Source organism: Panulirus ornatus, chromosome 29, assembly GCF_036320965.1.
Source record: "Panulirus ornatus isolate Po-2019 chromosome 29, ASM3632096v1, whole genome shotgun sequence".
NCBI classification, from domain to species: Eukaryota; Metazoa; Arthropoda; class Malacostraca; order Decapoda; family Palinuridae; genus Panulirus; species Panulirus ornatus.
In genome coordinates this window covers 2,298,740-2,319,390 of record NC_092252.1, presented here as the reverse complement: position 1 = coordinate 2,319,390, position 20,651 = coordinate 2,298,740, and the positions used below count along the sequence as shown (strand labels likewise).

General features: G+C 35.9%; 1 protein-coding gene across 9 annotated transcripts in view; it reads right to left on the bottom strand.

The window, feature by feature from the left end:
• The window catches only part of LOC139758003 (uncharacterized), a 42,242-nt gene that overhangs the window by 7,110 nt on the left and 14,481 nt on the right, over window positions 1-20,651 (bottom strand). For 3 of the 9 annotated variants that reach the window (XM_071678976.1, XM_071678978.1, XM_071678977.1), the window contains exons 5-7: window positions 17,707-17,842; window positions 10,229-10,418; window positions 4,941-5,304 (exon numbers count right to left, since the gene is read on the bottom strand). In XM_071678976.1, the coding sequence (XP_071535077.1) occupies window positions 4,941-5,304; window positions 10,229-10,418; window positions 17,707-17,842 (690 nt within the window). Of the gene's footprint in view, window positions 1-4,940; window positions 5,305-5,630; window positions 5,781-10,228; window positions 10,419-17,706; window positions 17,843-20,651 lie in introns of all 9 variants that reach the window. The other 6 variants (XM_071678979.1, XM_071678980.1, XM_071678986.1 and 3 more) reach the window with 3 other exon arrangements.

The window sequence follows — 20,651 nt, the reverse complement described above, 5'->3', positions numbered from 1 at the left end:
TATAAATCATCCATTACAACCAATTCAGGAACTTCAATTAGCATAAACAAAATGCAATACTATACTTATGTAATGAACAATTTCAATATCCAAAATGAAACTGAAAGTAGAATATTCTCAGTATCAAACAAACTGAGCAAGCAGAGGGAGACTGACCACAATGAACCTTGATTACTGATCTGCTATTTTCCTTATGTAATAGTTTTAACAATACCAATATTCCTTACGACTGGGAAGTAAGCACACTACCATCAGATCTTCTGCGTGTCATTTGTGGAGACTAATGGGCAAGATTGGTTGGCTGGAAACCCAACCCTCTTGACAAAAATGAAGCAAGGATTTGTCCTTGAAGGTTCAGCCTGAGGTGCATGAATATGCACAATTGTAACCATGATGAAAAGGAGAGAGAGATGAAACATGTCTGATGAGATAAGCCTGGATGATCTTGTTCTGAATAAATAAAAGCTGAAAGAGATGGGTGCCAAATGTTTCAAGAATATCTATTGACTATAGTTTGAGACTAGTGTATAGACAAGAGTGAAAGAAGTGGGGGTGGTACTGCTGATAAATATGGAGCTGTGGGACTAAGTTAAAGAGTGTAAGAAAAGGAGTTCAAGAGTAAAGCAAGTTAAAATGAGAGCAGACCATGAAGTGGGTGACAGTATATACATTTGCCCCTGGCAGTGCAGGGGAAAAAGATAAAAAGAAGTAAACTTAGACGAACCATGTGAGTGGTTTATCAGTTTTGATGAAGCATTGAAACTTTGTGCTAAGAGATCTGATGTGAAAGGGTAGAGGATGTGGTAATCAAGGGATAGGGAGCTATGGTTTTGGTGCATTACACATGACAACTAGAGACTGGGTATGAACAAACATGGCCTATCTTTGTCTGTTTTTCTGGCATTACCTCGCTGAAACGGGGTAGCGATGCTGTTTCCTGTGGGGCAGGGTAGCGCCAAGAATGGATTAAGGCAAGCAAGTATATATATGTATATGTCCATACATGTATATTTTTTCTTTGTATGGGGGTGCACCCAAGGTTTGAACATAAACTTTTAGAATGTAAATAGGCTACAATCTACTACAATTATGACAGGGCAAAAGAAAAAAAAAATACATAGTGCTATAAATAGTTCAAATGTTTCCCCTGACTCTGTGATGTTTTGATATACAACGATGCACTGTGAATAAAATGTTTGGTGAATGTATTCCTCATTCTTTCTTTCTTTTAAACTATTCGCCATTTCCCGCGTTAGCGAGGTAGCGTTAAGAACAGAGGACTGGGCCTTTTTTGGAATATCCTTACCTGGCCCCCTTCTCTGTTCCTTCTTTTGGAAAATTAAAAAAAAAAAAAACGAGAGGGGAGGATTTCCAGCCCCCCGCTCCCTCCCCTTTTAGTCGCCTTCTACGACACGCAGGGAATATGTGGGAAGTATTCTTAATCCCCTATCCTCATATCCCACCATTATCTGAGCACTGTTTTCGATCAGGTAAATACTGCATACAAGAATTTGCAGAATATATTAATAGAATATAGGTAATCTATCGGTATCTACACATACACAAAAGATTATAATGGAACAACTAAAAGCAATATCTTTATCTACTGTCAAAGAACTATTAATGTTTATTTGGCTCATGCATTCTCAGCTGCCTGCAATCTATGTTCCCTTTACTTTCTTTTTTTTTCAAAATGTGACTTTGATGCTGGGACAAGGGTATATGAGGGAGTGTGGAAGGGGTATCTACAACATTAGCAAGTCAAGATGTACAGAAAAAGCAATCAAATGAAATAAATATGAACATCTTTATTATCTCTAACATCATTCCTGGTAATCAAGATTGATTTAAGAGCTTACAGCCTCAAAATCATTCATCTATATCCTCAATTAAGGTGACAGGTATGGTCAGAGACATATTTCTGTAGTTTTTCAACCCAAACAAAAAAAAAGTCCTAAAAGGCCATATAAAACTTTCATTCTGCAGAATCACTTAGAATAAACATATCTTTTATCAGCTTACTTAGTGAATCTGAGCATCTCTTTTTCAGTCCCCCTCTTCTAATTTCTTCAGCTGGGCTGTCATATACATCTTTCAACATCTCATCTGCCATATGCTTTACGTGGTCACCCCAGTTCAATGAACTTTCATAAATGTGCTTTTCTTATACCACATTTCCTCCTTAAACGTCCATTCATTACCCTATCATTCCTCTTAAATCCTAGTATACCACATAGTATATTGACCTCAGTTCATCCCATTCTTATAGTCTGCACCCATGAAAATTTAAATCTCCTATCCTAAAGTAAGAACATGAATAAGTATTCTATTATGCAATCTTTTAGTATACTTTGCAAACAACTTTTTCACACTCCCAGCTTACCAAAAATTGTCCTTTAATACTTAAAACTACTTCACAACTTATCACTCTTTTTCATTCAAAGTGACATTAAAATGATGATGCCTATCTCTTTTTACCATAAACAATAATTCTTGCTTACTTTTACCTTCAACATCTTACAAATACCACCACTTCAACTTTCTGACATGACAAAATTCTACAAATCCAACAACATATATGAAAAGATGCAACTGGACTCTGCCTGCTTGTAGTTACAAAATGAATAACAAGTCCCCTTTAGCAGAAATCTATCCTCATCAATGGATGGCAAGAAGTACAGTCTTATCAACGGCCTTCTTGCTCCACGAGTCCATTATTTCCTTGCATCAGGAACATACAAACTCACTCACTCACTCACTCCACTCTCTTCTTGTTATGTATAAAGCATGGAAACGAAAGACACCATCCTCATTCCATGGTTAATAATGATAATAACAACAACAATAACATTTTTTGATAACATTTTTTTTCTAGTTTGCCATTTCCCACATTACGAGAAAGCATCAGGAACCGACAAAGTTTGCTCACATCCACTCTCTTGTTGTGATGTTAATACACCAAAGCCACTGCTTCCTATCTACAACTAAGCCAAAAGACTTTTTTTTCAGTTTCCATTGCTCATCTTATTAGTGCGACTTCAGATCTTTGACAGCTCATTGCCCCCTAATACAACATCCCTTCAATTTGCTTATCCCTCGAATGCCTCCTACCCTCATGCATATTCAGGTCCTCATAACTCAAAGCCTCTTTCATTCCATCCTTCCATTTCTACCTAGGTCTCTCCCTCCACTTTTGAAATGCATTTCCTCACAGTCAGTCTTTCTTGACTTATCCTCTCCATATGTTCAAGTTACTTCAGCAGATCCAAATCAGCTCTGTCAATTTACACCTCTTTCTTACATGGACATAGACAGAGATACACAGACTACACAGACCCAAGTTCCAATCAACGTGGTCTGGCCTTAACAAGTGCCGAAAAGAGGGAAAAAATGTCCACAAGCATTTCACTTTCAACACATCTACCCTCTTCTGTTCTTTTCTACTTAGGGCCAATGACTTGAACCTAAATGGCATCACTGAGCCATCATGCCATCAGACTCAACTTTGCCTTCACAGACAGTGAACCCTTTTTCCACACACCCCTACATGCACCCAGGAACTCCCCCCCATCCACCCAAAGATTCACTTCAGCTCTCTTAGTTCCATTCACTACGAAGTCCACTTCCAGCTATCTCGGATACTTCATTTCCTCCAGGTTCTTTCCATTCAAACCAACCTGTTTCTTCTCTTTGCTAAATTTGCTAATCTTGCTTTTATTTACATCAAATTTCAACTTTTGTCACAGTCATAATCCAGCCATGTCTTGCAATTATCCCATCTCATGGAATGACCCATCCATAATGAAGTGAAACAATCATGGTTATATCACACAAACTTAATCAACTTTTACACTCTATCTATTGATCTATATCTCTGATGCCAAGGAAATATTTTCCATTACTAGTAAACTTCAGTGATGCTTCTTAGCCTTCAGTGCCCCACCCTTAACAGGCCACCGGCATAGGGCAACTCTACCTCACTGTTTGCGAAGGCTCTTACCTAATGCCCCTACTAACTACTAATACCCAATGCTACTAACAACTACTTCTTTTATAATTATCTTAAACAAAAGATTTGTACTGCATCATACTTTCCCAGAAAGCCTACTTCTAAGAAAAATACACTTTGCACTTTTACACATACCCAGTAGTCACACATTCCAAAAATCTTCACTGTTCACTTGGTTTTATGCCTTTCCAAAATCCTTGTTACATACACTTCTATTCTTCTAAAGCTTCTTTCAAAACCGTTCTAGGGAAAAACTAGATACAAACATCCTCCATATTCCAAATCTAAATGAGCTTCAAAAATTCTTTTACATAATCAGTCATAATTCCACCTATGAAAACTTATTCTTCTGTGTAACTTGCTGTGAAGGACAGGGTATATAGAAAGGATGAGTTCAAGTATAATGTTTAAGACTGTTCAATGAGCAAGGTGAAATATGAGAGGAAGAGGGAGACCACAAGTGATGTAGAAGGACAGGGTGAGGTATTATGTGGCTCAGAGGACTATAAACATAAAGCGATCTTATAAATCAAGTTATGAAACAGATGCACTGAGGATACTAGCTTTACACTGCTCAGCTGATAGTGGGAACAATTAGGTACAGACATAGACTGAGATATCTTTAAAATACTCAATATATACTTATGGTTAACCAAACATTAAAAGATACATGCAAATATTACAGGAAGCACTACAATACATTTGCTAATGTAATTCTTCCTTCCTTTGAACTTTAATTGTTCTATACAGTTTCCATGTTTAAAGCATCCCAGTAAATTAGAATGGTTGCATAATCAGGTCATTACTTAAACACATATCCTGTGTTACTTGATATGAGAACTTGAGACTTTAAACATAACATAATATCAATACAGAGGTATCATCTCACACATCTACACAGTTAACATTCAACCACGTGTCCATCACTCACCTCACCAGGTCGTGATCGCTTGAAACTTGACCCATGATGGGGGGCAGCGGGGTGACCTGAGCTACTGTAAGAGGCAGGGGCACCCATGTCATCAACTGGTCCTGATCCACGACCTGCATTACCTGATCTCAGTCCTCCTCTCCCTTCTCCCTTCCTGACTCCAGCTCTCTGAGAGCGATGGAGACTGAGGGTTGAGGCCGAGAGGCTTTGAGTTCGTCGAACTCTGGTTGACCTCTTAGGTTCTGAGATTTCCTCAGGTTCGGTATCAGGACATGGGTCATGCCTAAGGTCGTAGATCAGGTCTCCAGCATCTGGATCGCCACTAGAGTAGCCCGAGGTCAGGTCATCCGCAGAAAGAACGCGACTGAAACACAGACAGTGCACCAGACTCCCACATGCACACTACCAACATACACAGTGCAATGCAAATTAGGAAAACAAGATAAAACTTTAAATAAAATAAAGGGTAATGAAAGAGAATGCACACTTCAAGTGTCATGCCAAGGATCTAAAAAAGAAAAAAAAAGGGAAACTTCATCTTTTAATTAAAATAAAGTTGATTAAAAAAGATGAATCAGAGGTGCAGCATACAAAGAGGACACATGCCATAAAGAAAGATAATGAAATGAAAAGAATATATGCAATTCAAATAAATACTATGAATTTCAAATTATAATTAGATCTAACTACCATTAAATTTTCATATTTCAGTATAAACTGTGTAGAGGAGATAATGCTATGGCAAACTGGAAGGTGCATCAGGAAACTATGGTGCTCTTCTAGTGAAAGGCAACTGTGTAATTGAAGAGGAAAAAAGAGACAGGGACCGGAAGCATATATCTGAAAGTAATTATCGAAGATTCACATCTTTAATTTAAAATATTTACATGTCTACAGCCATGATATGGCAAAATCAACTCAAAAAATGAAAGGTAACATTTATATATCTTTTTTTTAGTTACATGATACATTTCAAAACAGATGCATGTGACAGGTAAACTCATATATAGATAACTTATTAAATAAAAACAAATTACTACTGGGAGCAGCATACTGTCTGATTTGCAGTCTGCATAAAAAGAGCCCAAGCTTAGACTGCACTCAGAAAGTTCCTCTTAGTCCTCATCAATGAGGATTATTTACCATCAAAGAAAAGTCTGGTTTACAGTATCACTTAATTAGGTCCTATTGCAAACATGATATGAACTAATATATCTTGAGACCAATGAAACTAGCATGTGACTGTATCCATGACATCTGCATAGTTTTGTAAATCCAAGCTTGATCTCTATTCAGAGCATCCTATGATGGTAACTGAAGAAGAACTTCTTAAAAGCAGTGTAAGTTTAAGGCGTCAAAGTTGATGGAATAACCAAAACCTGGGGATACTTCCAGGGCAATGCTATGCTGGCATGAAAAAACAAACTGATGTTTTATTGTAGTTAAAAGCAAATAAACCCATAAGAAGCTGAATAAATTTTGTGCAACCAGTGCTTCAAACCTTAAGTGCAATAACATCCAATTATTTTCTTTAATTTTGGAAGTGATCGAAGAAGAACCTACACCCCCAGAATCCCACAGCATAAAACATATGTAACAGTAAAATTATCATAATAAACATATAATGCAAGTGAAATCTTTTCAAACAAAAGAAAACTTAAGCTTCTTCAGATTCAAAAATCATCATAAAAGAAATCTACTTGGAGGGGCCTGAGTACTACATTATGTCTCAACAAATGTCATGTTATAGATGTTGACCATTGTGTATCTCTCTAATTTGCAATGTCTCCCTAGAGCAGTGGTCAATAAGAGCAATTTATCATAAAAACAAGATATAAATTGCTTCCTGCTGTTCAAAAGACTAGCATTTCACGCTCATGCCATCTGACATAATGAGGCACAGCTATCCAGATGCTCTCTCACTCACTTGTATAATGCACAGAAACTGAGAGATCTGAAAAGGGGCAACTTTCAGAAATCCGGATAACAATCAGCAACTGTAAATTTTGTTGAAGAAGGAATTACCTTACCATTAACCAGGGATGAAGCACTCTTCATTCCTGATGGTTCCCTTGGAGACAAATACAAATAGCCTTTCTGCTGAGCAGTGGATAAACAAGAACAATTACTCCAAACAGAATATGATGACAAAGAAACTATAAAGAACTTTTCTTTTTCAAAGAAAACTGAAGGTGTGAGGGCCAAGTTCTATAAAATCACAATCATAGTCAATTTGCAAGCATTCCTAAAAAAAAAAATCCTAGTTTGGTGCAGGAAAATAATTTTCTCTTTAATTAACCATAAGCAAATGTTTAAAACAAGCTATCTACAACGTTTGTCCACATTGGCTGAAAATACACAACCAGATACAACAAATCCTCACATGAAAAGGCCCTAATGGGACGCAACAGATCCTTGCCTGAAAAGATCTTCACCTAAAATGACAATTTGTCTAAAAACCTCTGAATGTACATAAGTAAGAAAATACATAGCTTGCAAAGGTATTGAGACCAGGTGCTATCATTCAACTTTTTTCCATACACTGATCTATCTAGTGTAGGTGCCAACGAGGCCTGTACGAGGTCTGCGCCCACTTGTTATGTAAAAATTTGTGGTGTGACACTCATACAAAATAACATACGTTGGTAAACAAAACCCCCGGTAATCACATTAGTCTGTAACAAAAACACTTCCAAAACTACCCCAAATCTCTCAAAGTATACCTGACAATGCTCTTGGTGTACCTTATATGTCTGAACTCGTAGCGGCAATCATTTAATGGGCCTGTAGCACGTCTCATCAGGTCAAGCTGCATATGAAATATTTAGCATATTAAGCATCATTGGAATCTGCAAGTTTTTGCTGTTATGCCATGAGTGAAAAGTCACTTTGACAAGGTTGTTTCATCTGAGCACAATCTTGCTGAAGAACTCACTTCAATGGAATCCATTCTTTCCCTGCTACTAATTGTACCATAGCTTCAGACTGTAGGAACCCCTGGGGTAGCAGTCCTAGGCATATGATAATAATATTTTTCTTTTTCCTAGAATTCTTTTTAACTAATTGTAACAACAAACTTAAGAGAATTATTTTTTGAGTATTTATGAATCGCCCAAACACAGAGTGTACAGTGGTGTTAGAAATGCTGCAGTCTAAGGCTTGTGGCCTGATTGTCTCGGACTTCATTCCTAGCAATGGACACAAACTTGTGATAAAAATTTTACTGTGAATGAGGAAAAAACTTTATCTTCAACAGGACTGCTGACAAATGGAATGATTTACTAAAAAGAGTAAAGACAACAACTCCACAGATATACGGAAAAATATACTTCACAACTACTTCGCTTCAAGTTAATGAATGATATTATTTGTGCCTCCATAATAGGTATATCTCCCTTAGAAATGTTTGTTTTTAACCATGGCACTAAGTTCTACTCTTCTGACCTCTCTTACTATCCCAAATAGCCAGAAGAGGATCAAATTGGTCTGTCTTTATTTGCTTTGTTTTGTATTCCAATTTAATTCAGCAAAAGGGAAGAGTTTGTGACTGGTTCCACCTCACATTGTCAGTAATCCAAGAAAGATGGGTTGTTTGAACAGCAGGATGTAAACAATTATCTGCTTGTGAGCACTATTACTCTATTTTTCAATACCTTTCTGTTCTAAGGAACCATTAATTAGAGCAGATCCTACCCAATGGGCAACATTAAAGATCAAAAAGCAATTAGAGAACCAAATATATGACTTGCAACTGTAGATGCAATGAAATAATCCAAAACTAGTTATTCATCATTAGGAGTTTGGTAGTTTCATCAAAAATACTATTTTCAAGGAAAAAATAAATTTCTTTTAAAGTTAACTTAATTCTTAAATACCTAATGTCATAAAGGTGCATAGGTCTACAATGACATTCATAAACTATGCTTTAAAAATTATCGTCATTATGAAATGACAAACAAATCTAAAACCACCTAGGCACTTTTTGATGAATGCGAATAAGAGGACAATGTTCTTCCCCTTTCGGATAATTATATAAAACTCTGTGCTCTTCATGACATTCACTGTTTGCTGTGACCTTTCCTTCCTTCCTATGTGTATAAATGAAATACTTGTTCATAAAAGAAACCTCAAAATCTACATAAGTCAGATAAATGGTTGGTATTTAATGTACAATGCATTAAGTTCTACACAAATACTTCATTAATGTCTTCTAACTTTAGACGATGAAAAATTATATGTATTCATACATTGGATAAAGTATAATGCATTTAATCAAATTCAACAATACACCTCATACTGTTTGAGATACTTTGACAGCATCCCAGGAAAGCAGCTACTGAGAATAAAATACAGGATCACATTGACGAGGTGACTATGATCGAGCAAACCATGAATAATGTTTACTGAAAGACACAACACTCTTGAAAATGCCTTAACCTGCAGATCTTTAAATAGCAACCAACTTACTGCAGATATGAGAAAACAGAAGTCTGCCCTAAGAAATTCTTCCTATCTATAAACTAAGCAAGTCTTTTTATACTTCAAGGTGAAAATCCTAGGCAATTACAGCTATATTTCATCTACCTACCTACATAAATTGGCTCCCATTTACATGGGGTAGATAAAAAGAAACATGCACCTTTTGTGGGAACATAATTTGAAAACCAGGGGAACCCAGCCCCAATCCTGCATGCTGGTAAAAGGGTAGACACCCAATTTTCTTGGGCGGAATCTTTCCTGGCTATCTTTAACAGCTAGTTATCTTCTTATAATTATTTCATGCAATCTAAAGAGGGTCATGCTGCAAAACCAATAATCATTTTCATATTAACTTGGCTGCTTTATTTATTTTTTTCTAACTACACAATGAAAGTCTATGTCCTACTACAACCACATTCTACACTGGTTGCTAGCCATAACTTGCTATTAAACATAATTTCTAACAAAATACACAGTACACTGTATGACTTCAGATTCTAGTATGTTTCAATATTGCATCCTAAATAAAGTTATATTAAAATAGAGAAAAATGGAACAAGGATACAAAGCAACTGGATCTTACAAGATTTCACATGAGAGGTAAGGTAAAAGAACAATCAATCTGGCCTATTCTGGAGATAAATACTTTGAATTTACAATTGCTTGACTTATTATATTCTAAATATGCTACAAATATGCAAACTACTATGAGAAGCTTACTGGCCTCTCTATTCAATACTATGTATTAACTCCTAATTAATTTTGCAATTCTATGAGCAGTATCTAATGACTCATTAAAGTATACATACCTGGCAGTGTCTTGAGTGCGTGGAGACCGTCTGCGCTGGATGGTTTCATCTGGGACATCCTGGTAGTAAACATCCGACACATCAGCTGACCTTGTCTTGTTAGAGCGGACAACACGACTCGCTGATGATCCCCGAGGTTTATAAGCAGCATCACTCTCAGCACGAGTGCGTGGTTCTGCCTCATATGATCCTGAAAGGTTATATAAATAGAAAGATAACATATCTAAGAATTTTCAAGACCTATTTAAGTATCAACTAAGTTATGTTGAAATTTGTGTGACTGTTTTCAGGAACTTCACAAACATGTGCAGATGCATACACTCCTATGTACCTTCTGGAATGTGACTAGTTTTTTTACACTGACAAAGAACTTATCTCGGTCTGTTTTCTTAGCACTCAGTTATACTTTAACATTTTGAAAGTGCTACTATATACAATAACAACAGCTTGCCATTCACAGCAAATATGATCTACATCTCCATGCTGGTTTAGAATTCTACCTGTACACTTCAAACCTTGACTCAATGTTGCCTTCGGTCAGACACTGCCTGCATTGTTTCAGTTCAAAATAGCTAACTGAAACGTTAAAAATACTGTGGAGAGAGTTCAGAATTGCAAACTATCAATCCAGTTCCATCTACCTACCCACAGATACGAATTCTGCCAAGAGGTAAAGTTAGTGCACCATTCTCATTGCGTATCCTGTGCATGCTACCTTCTGCTGCCACATGCATTGTGTAAATGTCTACCCTTAGTTTATTTAGAACTATATGAAGTCATTTGTCCAATATCTTTTCAGAGTTTTCAATATTCTTTTTTTTTCTTTTTGATAAGGAAAAACAAAAACTCCAGCTTTCCTGCTGGGCTCTTGAACATAATTGCTTGGTGCCACATATCTATATATACCATGGAATTCTGGGCGATCAAATTACTCTGTTTCTTCTAAAATGTACAATTTTATGTCCCTGAGGGTTTTCTTTAATCTACTATAGCCACTACCATGCATTTACATAGTTTCTTTTTGACTCTTGACTATACATGAAATTCTTTCACGACATCCTATGCTGAAAAGGTACCTTCCTACCTACAAATATCATCAAAAGATTCTGCCAAATGGCTTGGTAGTGAGTAGTACTCAATACATATACCCTGTGCTCAGTATTATGTTCCCTGGCACCAGGTATAAGGCATAGTTGTCTATCTTGGGTTCAACTGGAACCATTTTAGCTAAGTGAAATCTTCCCTTAGAGGTGCCAGAGTTCACTCCTTATAGGTTTTATACTTCAACTGGCATATGAAACTTATTCTTTGTCTGTTCCTGGTGCTACTTTGCTATACAGGAAATAAACAAGAAAGAAAGAAAAATGAAAAGTTAGCTTATCAAAGTCTCTCCATTATTCATTAGGCTCTCAAAGATTACTGTTTAGTACCTTTTTGACATTTTTGAGGGCATCTTTTTCAAAAATCTTTTTGTTGCATGATGTGAGTCTTCAGTCCTAGTATTCTTTCTCTGATTTAATCCTTTTCTCAATAAAAGATCACACAGTAAAGGCAAAAACATACATCCAACTGTGGCCACCTCTCATGAAAGGAAATGTGAAGCCTTTGAAGAAATTCATTTCATCTCCTCAAGTGATTGTAGTAGACCTGACTCTTTAGGTAGAAAGATCTTATGTAAAGATGAAAAAAAGGAAGAGAATTCCACATTTTCGCTGTTCAAGTTAAGAAGGAAGTATTATATGTCAACCCTAGTGTGGCTGGTTTCTGCACTAAAACATTCACACATATACCATATTGCTTGTGAAGTGCTTCTGAACTGTCTCAAATTATATTTCTATTTATTTTGTTGGTGACCATACAACATAGCAGAATTCAAATTTTCTTCTTTCATACACTTTAAACATTTTCATCAATTGGTTATTATCTCTACCAGCGAAAGTAATCAGAATCATATCATTCATCACTTGGCTTGGCAGTTATCTTCTCAATACGTTCTCTGAATCCTAGTTTCTCATTTGTAACAACACCCTAATCTTTTGATAATTGTTCCACTTTATATCACTCTCTCAGTTGGGATTTTGTATGATAATGTTTTCTTAATTGTTCCAAAACTTACTTCCTCAAATTTACTTTCATTACATTACACTACATTACACTTGTAAATTGTCTAATCTAAGGGGGACAAAGGTTCTGAGAGAGCTGAAGAATGTGTAGGATAGAATGTTATCTGGGAAGGTAAAATAGGATGTTATCTGGGAAGGTAAAATAGGCATATCTGAAGGAATAGTAGTCCTGACAATATCATAGTGATGCAAGGCAAAGGCTGTACAAAGGAGGGTGGATGTGTTGGAAAGGAAATGTTTGAGGACAATATGTGGTGTGAGGTAATGAAAGGGTAAGAGAAATGTGTGGTAATAAAAAATGTGAGGTTTACAGTGGTGAAAAGAATGTGCTGAAGTGGTTTGGACATATCGAGAGAATGGGTGACGAAGGGATGACAAAGAAGATATATGTACCAAAATTGGAGAGATCAAGGAGAATGGGCAGACAAACTTGGAGATAGAAGGATGAAGTGTAAAATATTTTGAGCAATCAGGGCCTGAACATGCATGAGGGTAAAAGGTGTGTACAGGATAGAGTGAACTGGAACCATGTGGTACAATGGGGTCGACATGCTGTTACTGTGAAGTGTCCAGAGTAAACTATGGAAAGTTCTGTGGGGCCTGGTTGTCAATAACGAGCTGTGGTTTCAGTTCATTACACATGATAGCTACAGAATGGATGTGAGCAAACGCAGTCTTTCTTCAGCTGTTCCTGGCACTACCTCACTAATGCAGGAAATGGCAATCAAGTATAAAAAAAAGTCTGTCTTTTTGCATCTAATTTTCATGTTTCTGATCCAATCATTCTATTTTACTCAGCAAAACTCCTTACTATGCTGTCTTAACTTCATCTTCAGTGTCTGATACCATTGTAATGTGTATTCAAGCTGAAACATTTCCCTGTGGTACCCCAAACAGAACATCTTTCTCCTCACTCAAAATTCTGTTTGCTACCACATTGAAGTTTTTGTCAGGTAAAACTCTTTAATCCACCTTCCATTCTTAACCTTAATGTTATGTTTTGCTATTTTTGACAACAAAATCCTGTGTTTATTTTGTCAAATGAGAGAGAGAGAGAGAGAGAGAGAGAGAGAGAGAGAGAGAGAGAGAGAGAGAGAGAGAGAGAGAGAGAGAGAGAGAGTTGAGTGAAATAACCTCATCTTATAACTTTCACTTACCATCTCGGATATACTCCTCCAGCCAGCAGCATCCAACTAAACCTATTCTTAGACCCTCCCTCATGTTTTGTGTAACTGGTCTATAAAGGGCCATCATCATTTATACTGATCAGCTGGATGATCTGTATATTTGTCCTTTACAATGCTGTTTCAGCTACCTATTCTTCAATATTTCTCAAAATTTTGGGAAGACATGTTTCTATTTAAGGAAAATTTCAAAAATTTAATTTTCCTTGGAACAATTACAGCCTTGCCTTATATAAAATTACCCTAAATCTCCAACTATTAGCAAAGCACTTGTTTATAAAGTCTCTATGGCAGGAAAGGTTAGCTTAGGCTCATCATGGAAGTATCAAGTGAAACTCTGGCTGACCCCAAGTTTGAACCTGATTTCACGCACTTTGAATGCAGTGTTTGCCTTAGCATCCTGGCATGCCCTACACATTTCTGTGTATGAATGATTATCATACAGACCATGGCAGTCTAAAACATAAGAACAGATAAAGATGAATAATTCTGTTAGAACAGATCTAGAATTCATTAATTCTAATTTTTTTCTTGGAAAACAAAACATGACAGACTACTGAATCCTGTTCACCAAATTTCACTGTTTCTTGAAAACATTATGTGGCAATGCATGATCATCAGTCATGAAAAATGTTGTCATGTTTGAGTTAGAAAATATAAAGCCTGGGAGAGACTTTGTGAATGCATCTCTTTTTGGATAATTCATATTTGGTAGAACTAAGCTTATATTCCTAAACAGTATCTTTGAGAGATTATGAAGACATCAGTAAAGAGAAAGAGCCAACACCAACAGTTTAAAAAAGTTTTAATAATTCATATCTACAGACCCTACCCCATGCATGGTTAAAACAATTTTGTTTGTGAAAAAGAAAAAAGAAGGGAAAGATTCTCTTTATTGTTGAGAGTACTTACAGAGATATAGTTTCTCAAAACTTACTGAAGATCCATAACAACTTTGTGCAACAAGCTGTAACTTACCAAACTAATAGCACTACATAAATAATAGCATCTCACTACAGCCAGAATTGTAAACAAACATATAACATCAAGCATGCACAAGTGTGGAGATTCCCTTATAAATGATTCCGAGCTATAACTGAGACACTCCAAACAAGCACTGTGCTGCATAAAAAAAAACATAATCCCCTAAAAAATTAAATTGTAAGACTTATGATAACATCAGACATAAGCATAATAAATATATATTTCTCACTGTTTGGAAGAGGAAAAGAGCATTTTAAATATACTCCCAGTAACAAAAAATTAATGAATTTTAAATCACATATACTGGCCAACATTACTTGTTTTTGGAAACAAAAAAGGAACACTACATTACTCAGCAAATAATCAAAAGATGACATAACCACAACTTGACTGCCATTGGCTGGCTAAAGTGGACTGGTTTGTAAAAACACAATTACAAAACATGGCCCTCAAGTAATATTGTCATTAAACCAATCAACTGAAATTACTTCATGCATGTCTGAAAAATAAATGTTGATGCACAGAATTCAGTCTATTGGTCTTAATTGAGGGTTACAAATCTATGCAAACTCACAAAACATTCATTTGCTGAGGTAACACGAGTACTCTCCTCATACTTTAAAACTGAAAAGAACAAATGAAAAATCATAACATAACTGGATATAAAAGATAAGAGTCAGATTGTGACAAAAGAGAAAACTGTTTCTGAGACTGGAGATAGTGAACTGAGGTCACTAGTGCTCAAATTACCAACCATAAACACAACATAACAAAAGTTTCAAAAGAATTTTCCATACAATCTAGTATAGTACTGTATCACCTATCACTGCTAATGACCACATGCAGGTTGTCAGCTAGTGACAAATTGTAAACTATGCTTTGGTCTATAACCAGAGTAAAAAAGGTTGTACTATATCTGCTCATATTTACTTGCACTACTCAGCATGCAACAAGGATTCAACCTGGCACTACAAATAAACTGAGTGGGATAGCAAGAATATTCTCAGCTGATTTCAGCTCAGAAGGGAGTCTCCCAGGACTTGAAACTTATGTTAAACACATGATTTGGTAAAATACATTTATGGTCTTACAAATATCCATTTGTTTTTAAAAAAATCTGAAAAAGCATCACCTTAATCCACAGCAAACTGTGAGAAGAGCTGATTAAACAAAATATGTACTATACTTAGTAATATAGCTGTAAATACAAAAATTTTCATAAAATTTAACTTTATGGTCAACAGAATATCACATGAACATCTTCAACATGTAAAACTTCTGCCAAGTTTCAGTTCAATCCACTGATATCTATAAGAGAAGATAAATATGCAAAAATAAGGCCACAATTTAGCAATAAAGCTGACAAAATAACAAAGTTCAGCATCTGATAACTTTCATAAAAATTCATTTCTAGCCCCCATAACATTATGCTCACTTCTCCATCATGCAGCAAGAAACCAAATAATCTTATTTCAATCTACTGGTAATCTTAAGGAGCTGATCATTAACTCTACATACAGGTGCTGATCAGCATGCTCTCCATTTGCTTTGCACTAGGAGCATTAAAATAAATCTATGGTGGTTACATGCTTGTTCCCTACTAAGACCAGTATCTTGCATATCAGAAAAAAAAATCAACAAGATCTGGGCAAGTGCCTAAATCCAATTTATTAACTGATAAACTAAGAATATAAGGGTCCTTCTAATAGGTAAAAATGAAGCACATACTTCAGAAAGAAAATATCTTTCAAAGATGAAGCTTTGAAATCTTAAATCCTACAATCTATATTCTCAAAATCAAGGATTATTTTGAGTCATTAGCTTTGATGCAATCAATTTACAAAAGTGATGCACATCAACACACTGGGGATTGGTTGAAGTTGTGTTTAAACAATCTAAGAGGCCATATGTACAAAATCCATCCCATGGGGGAAAATTTACAATTATCAGTAAGAAATACTGACCATTATTCTGGTCATATGGTGTTAACAAAAACCTAAGAGCTATTTCAAGAGAAGGATGAAACTAAAATCTCTCTTCATTAAAAATTCTGATATGCAGATATGTACATCAACATTACCTATCATCTTTAAAGGTATAGTCAGGGATGAATTTAAACAGGCAGTGTCCTACACTATCTCAATTTGCTGTATAGTAGAAATCAGAACGTCAGATTCCTTGATAAGACTGCAGATCAATATTTTCAAAGATTTCAGACCAAACTAACAAATGCTCTCTCAAAATGGGAGGTCTCTGTACTCTCCTAAAGACCCTAAAAGCAGAGGCTAAACAACTACAAGCATCCACATTGGTGATTACGAAATATAAGGGTTAGAATGAAAATAACTGATACAAACTACCTGTTTTGCACACAGAAAGTAACTAAAGTTAAGGTCTGGGTCAAAATCATACAGGAATCAAAAGCCTTTTGCCCTTCCAACTGGACAATTTGGATGTCACTTTTAACAGGAGGAAATAAAAGACCAAAAAAGTTAAACAGGTCACATCCAAAGACATGGCAACCACTGCCATTGTAGGGTGGTCCAGATATATGGCAGAATTTAGCTCATAATGTGCCAACAGCTAACTTGGCATCATTCGCAACAAGAAGTGATTGGGCTACTGTATTTGATTGTATGGAAAATTTTCATTGTAATCTATAGAAAACTTTCAGTGAAATCTAAGTACAGCTGATTCCTAAACAAGAGCTCAAAGCATCAGTGTCTCCAGCTTGCCTTCAGAATAAATAACTAGTAAAGTGCACTCAATCTCCGAGGAAAACTTCATTCTGTACTACCAAACTCATATTATAAGGATATCTAGCAAAACTTTTCAAACACAACTGACTTTTGGATACTTCGAAAATTAAATCTAAATTCATATAAAAAAGACAAGCTTACATAAATACTGGGATTAGAGATCTAAAGAAACTATTTACAGTAAGGCAAACTAATTGTTCTGTAAAAGACATGGTAAAAAATAGGTGAAACAATACTACAGACAATACAATACCAGATACGTCTGTCCCCATGCATAATACCTGAACAATCATACACTCCAAGTTTTGATCTAACTTATCACAATAAATTTAATAGCTCTCATGTGCCATAAGATAGTGTGTGGGCCTATTTCAACAGCTGCTGTTGCCTTCTTCTTTGCCTTGTAAGTGGAGGAGAGGCAGTAGTACCTGAGGAGTGTGTGTGGTCATCATAGTCATCATCAGGAATGTGTGGCAATGCCTTAACGTTGCGATTCATATCTCCATCAGCAAGTTCGCCAGAGCTATAACTACGACGAAGCTGATTCACAAGACCACCACCACCCTGAGGCAGAGAAAAAATTTTATTGTAAATAAATGAAAATAAGGGTAAAATTATTTCAAAATATCATACATATTTTTCAGTGGTCAACTAAATTTCATATCAAGCTAATTTTCGTTCATTTCTATGATTCCACTCTACAATGATATTTCCTAAAATAAATATGTCAAGAACATAAAAAATCTAGGACTGAGTAAATTGATACTTCTTGTCAGTGCTATGTAAAAATCTGAGAGACATAATAACTCCAGTTGGTCACAAATGACACATCATAGTGAATAACCAAAACAATTAAGAAATGAGCATTTTCTAACAGTTTCCTCTAAGTAATCTAGAAGTGCCAACATGAAAAGAAAATAATAATAAAATAAACAAAATTTGAGAACAGAGAATAATTTCTGCTTTTCAATGGAGGAGTAATCAATGATGCAAGTAAAACTGTCCTGTCCAGTCAGCTACACCCTGTAAAATGAAACCCAATTACACTGTCAAAGTATCTAACATTCTCAAGTGCCATTAATGAATCAACCACACATGATCCTCAGAAACAAAAGTCACCAACAATTCCCTTCCACACAAAAACAAATACTCAAGAATACTGACATGTGGCATTAATGCTGATTAACCTTCAAAAAAGTACAAAGGTACCTTTTCGATGACAGACAACACCACTGGCAAATAGACGTCCCAGTTATAGTTAAGACATATGAAATGGTAAAATGATCAGTTATAAAAAGGGTGAATTAACCTGAGGCCTTCAGATGCTTGTATATCCAATTATTGAAAGTGAAAAAAGTTACAAGAAAAGAAACAGATGAAAGGAGAAAAAATTCCACAGCCCTCACTATGCAAGGAGAGAATGAGGTATCACAACTGACACAGAGAGATCACAACAAGATGTCCTAACTGATAATTCTTATATGAATGGTTTCCACACAGAAACTACGGGAAGCAGCCAGACACATGCTAGGGTTCCAGGTCTTTGAGGCCAGAACACATGCAGACAGCTTACGAAAACAGCAACCAAAATCACACATGTAGAACACAAGAGGAGGAGCATCAGAGCAGACAAAAAGGGATGGTTGATAACAGGACAGGAAGCTTCTGAATGGCTAGCAGATAAGTAGAGGAGCCCACCCAGATATGTAAGCAGCAATCCATTGATATGGAACAGCTGCTCTGAAGAAAGATAACTGCTGCATTTACATCCACAGCTTTAGGAAAACAGTTTTTGCAATGTTCATTATGTGGAACATCTAATACAGAGAGGAGATAAGGTTATATCTGCATGATTTCAGGGTTGAAGTAAAGTGTTCTGATATCTGAATGGAAGGAATAAGTGATATTTAGAAAGGGATATACACAGAAATTACATTCTTATTCACTGTGGAACATAATCAGGTAACTGCTTCTTCATAGCACAACAGATCCACTTAAAAAGTCCCACAGGGAGTATTCGGGACTCACCACACTAGAAAAAAACTTCATTTGGAAGCTAATTTCTGGGCTCAGATCTTCCAAAGATTTACTGTAAGATCAAAACTCTTCAATATCTCTAAAATAACTGAAAGATCTTGCTGTCTTGAGAATTTTCTTATCACCTTATCATACATCTGGAGAAAATATGTATGTGCTCTAAAACCTACATATGTGACTGATTACAGTTCTTGGAAAAGTCCAAGGAGTATACAAAGACTAAAAAGAACTTAAGTGAAGAAAAAAAAATTCTTCAAAAGAGATATGAAAATCTTAATGACTTCTAAAGACTGATGTACAGATAGCACCCATTTTTGGTTACTCCTCACACTTTATGATGACCAATTTTTTCTTGTAAGTAGCATTAGACTGAATATATTCATGCATCATGGATTTTTCTTAAAACCACAAAGAAACTGTACTGACTGCTCACAATGATCCTTGCAAATTAATGTAAATCATCCTCAATGTGAATACCCTCACAGTTCATACAGGATTACTTGTTATTCAATCTGCTGTGACCTGTGGATATGATGTATTCTAATGTTTAGCCAGCAATCAGGCTGGATGCTCAGTAGCCTTGACAATTAATGAAGACTTCATAACTGTTTGACCTTAAAGCTAAAGTTAGATGGGTAATGCATGAAAATCTTTGGGAATGCTGGATACCTTGTTGGGTAGTTTGGTTTTATACAAAGTATTCATCACCTCAGCATCAGCTGCAAATGAATGTCTATACAGTATGATGCTTTTCTTAAAGTTCTACCTACGGCAACATGCAAAAAGAAAATCTGTGTAAGTAAAATTGTATCAACAGGTATAAATGAATGAGGTCCACAAGAACTTTTACTAACGGAAAAAACTATTTTAAAAAGAAGAAAAATATCTGTACAAATACAATGCAATTCATCTGTCATCAGCAATTTCCATCCTATTTACAAGAGGTAGATCGGGAGCAATATGCACATTTTGTGGGAGTTATTTTGGCAGAAATGGGGTCCCTGAACCCAACCTCATGGTCTGGCAAAAAGACAGGGATGCCCAATTCCCTGGGGTGGACTTCCTACACTGCTACCTTTGATATAATATAAAAGCTAGAATAACAAAAACCACATATGTTATCTTTATTAGTGTGTACAAATACATTCATCCCAAAATTTATGAATGGGTTACATTCCTTAAAAACCTTAATTCAAAATTTCATAGGCTGATACCTATTTCTCTAATGGCTCCAATCATGAAATGGATGTTCCTACAGAAAATAATTTTACCAAAATAGTATAAATGTCACTGGAAGTCTATTCACATTAGTCTTACATAAGAGGAACACAAATTC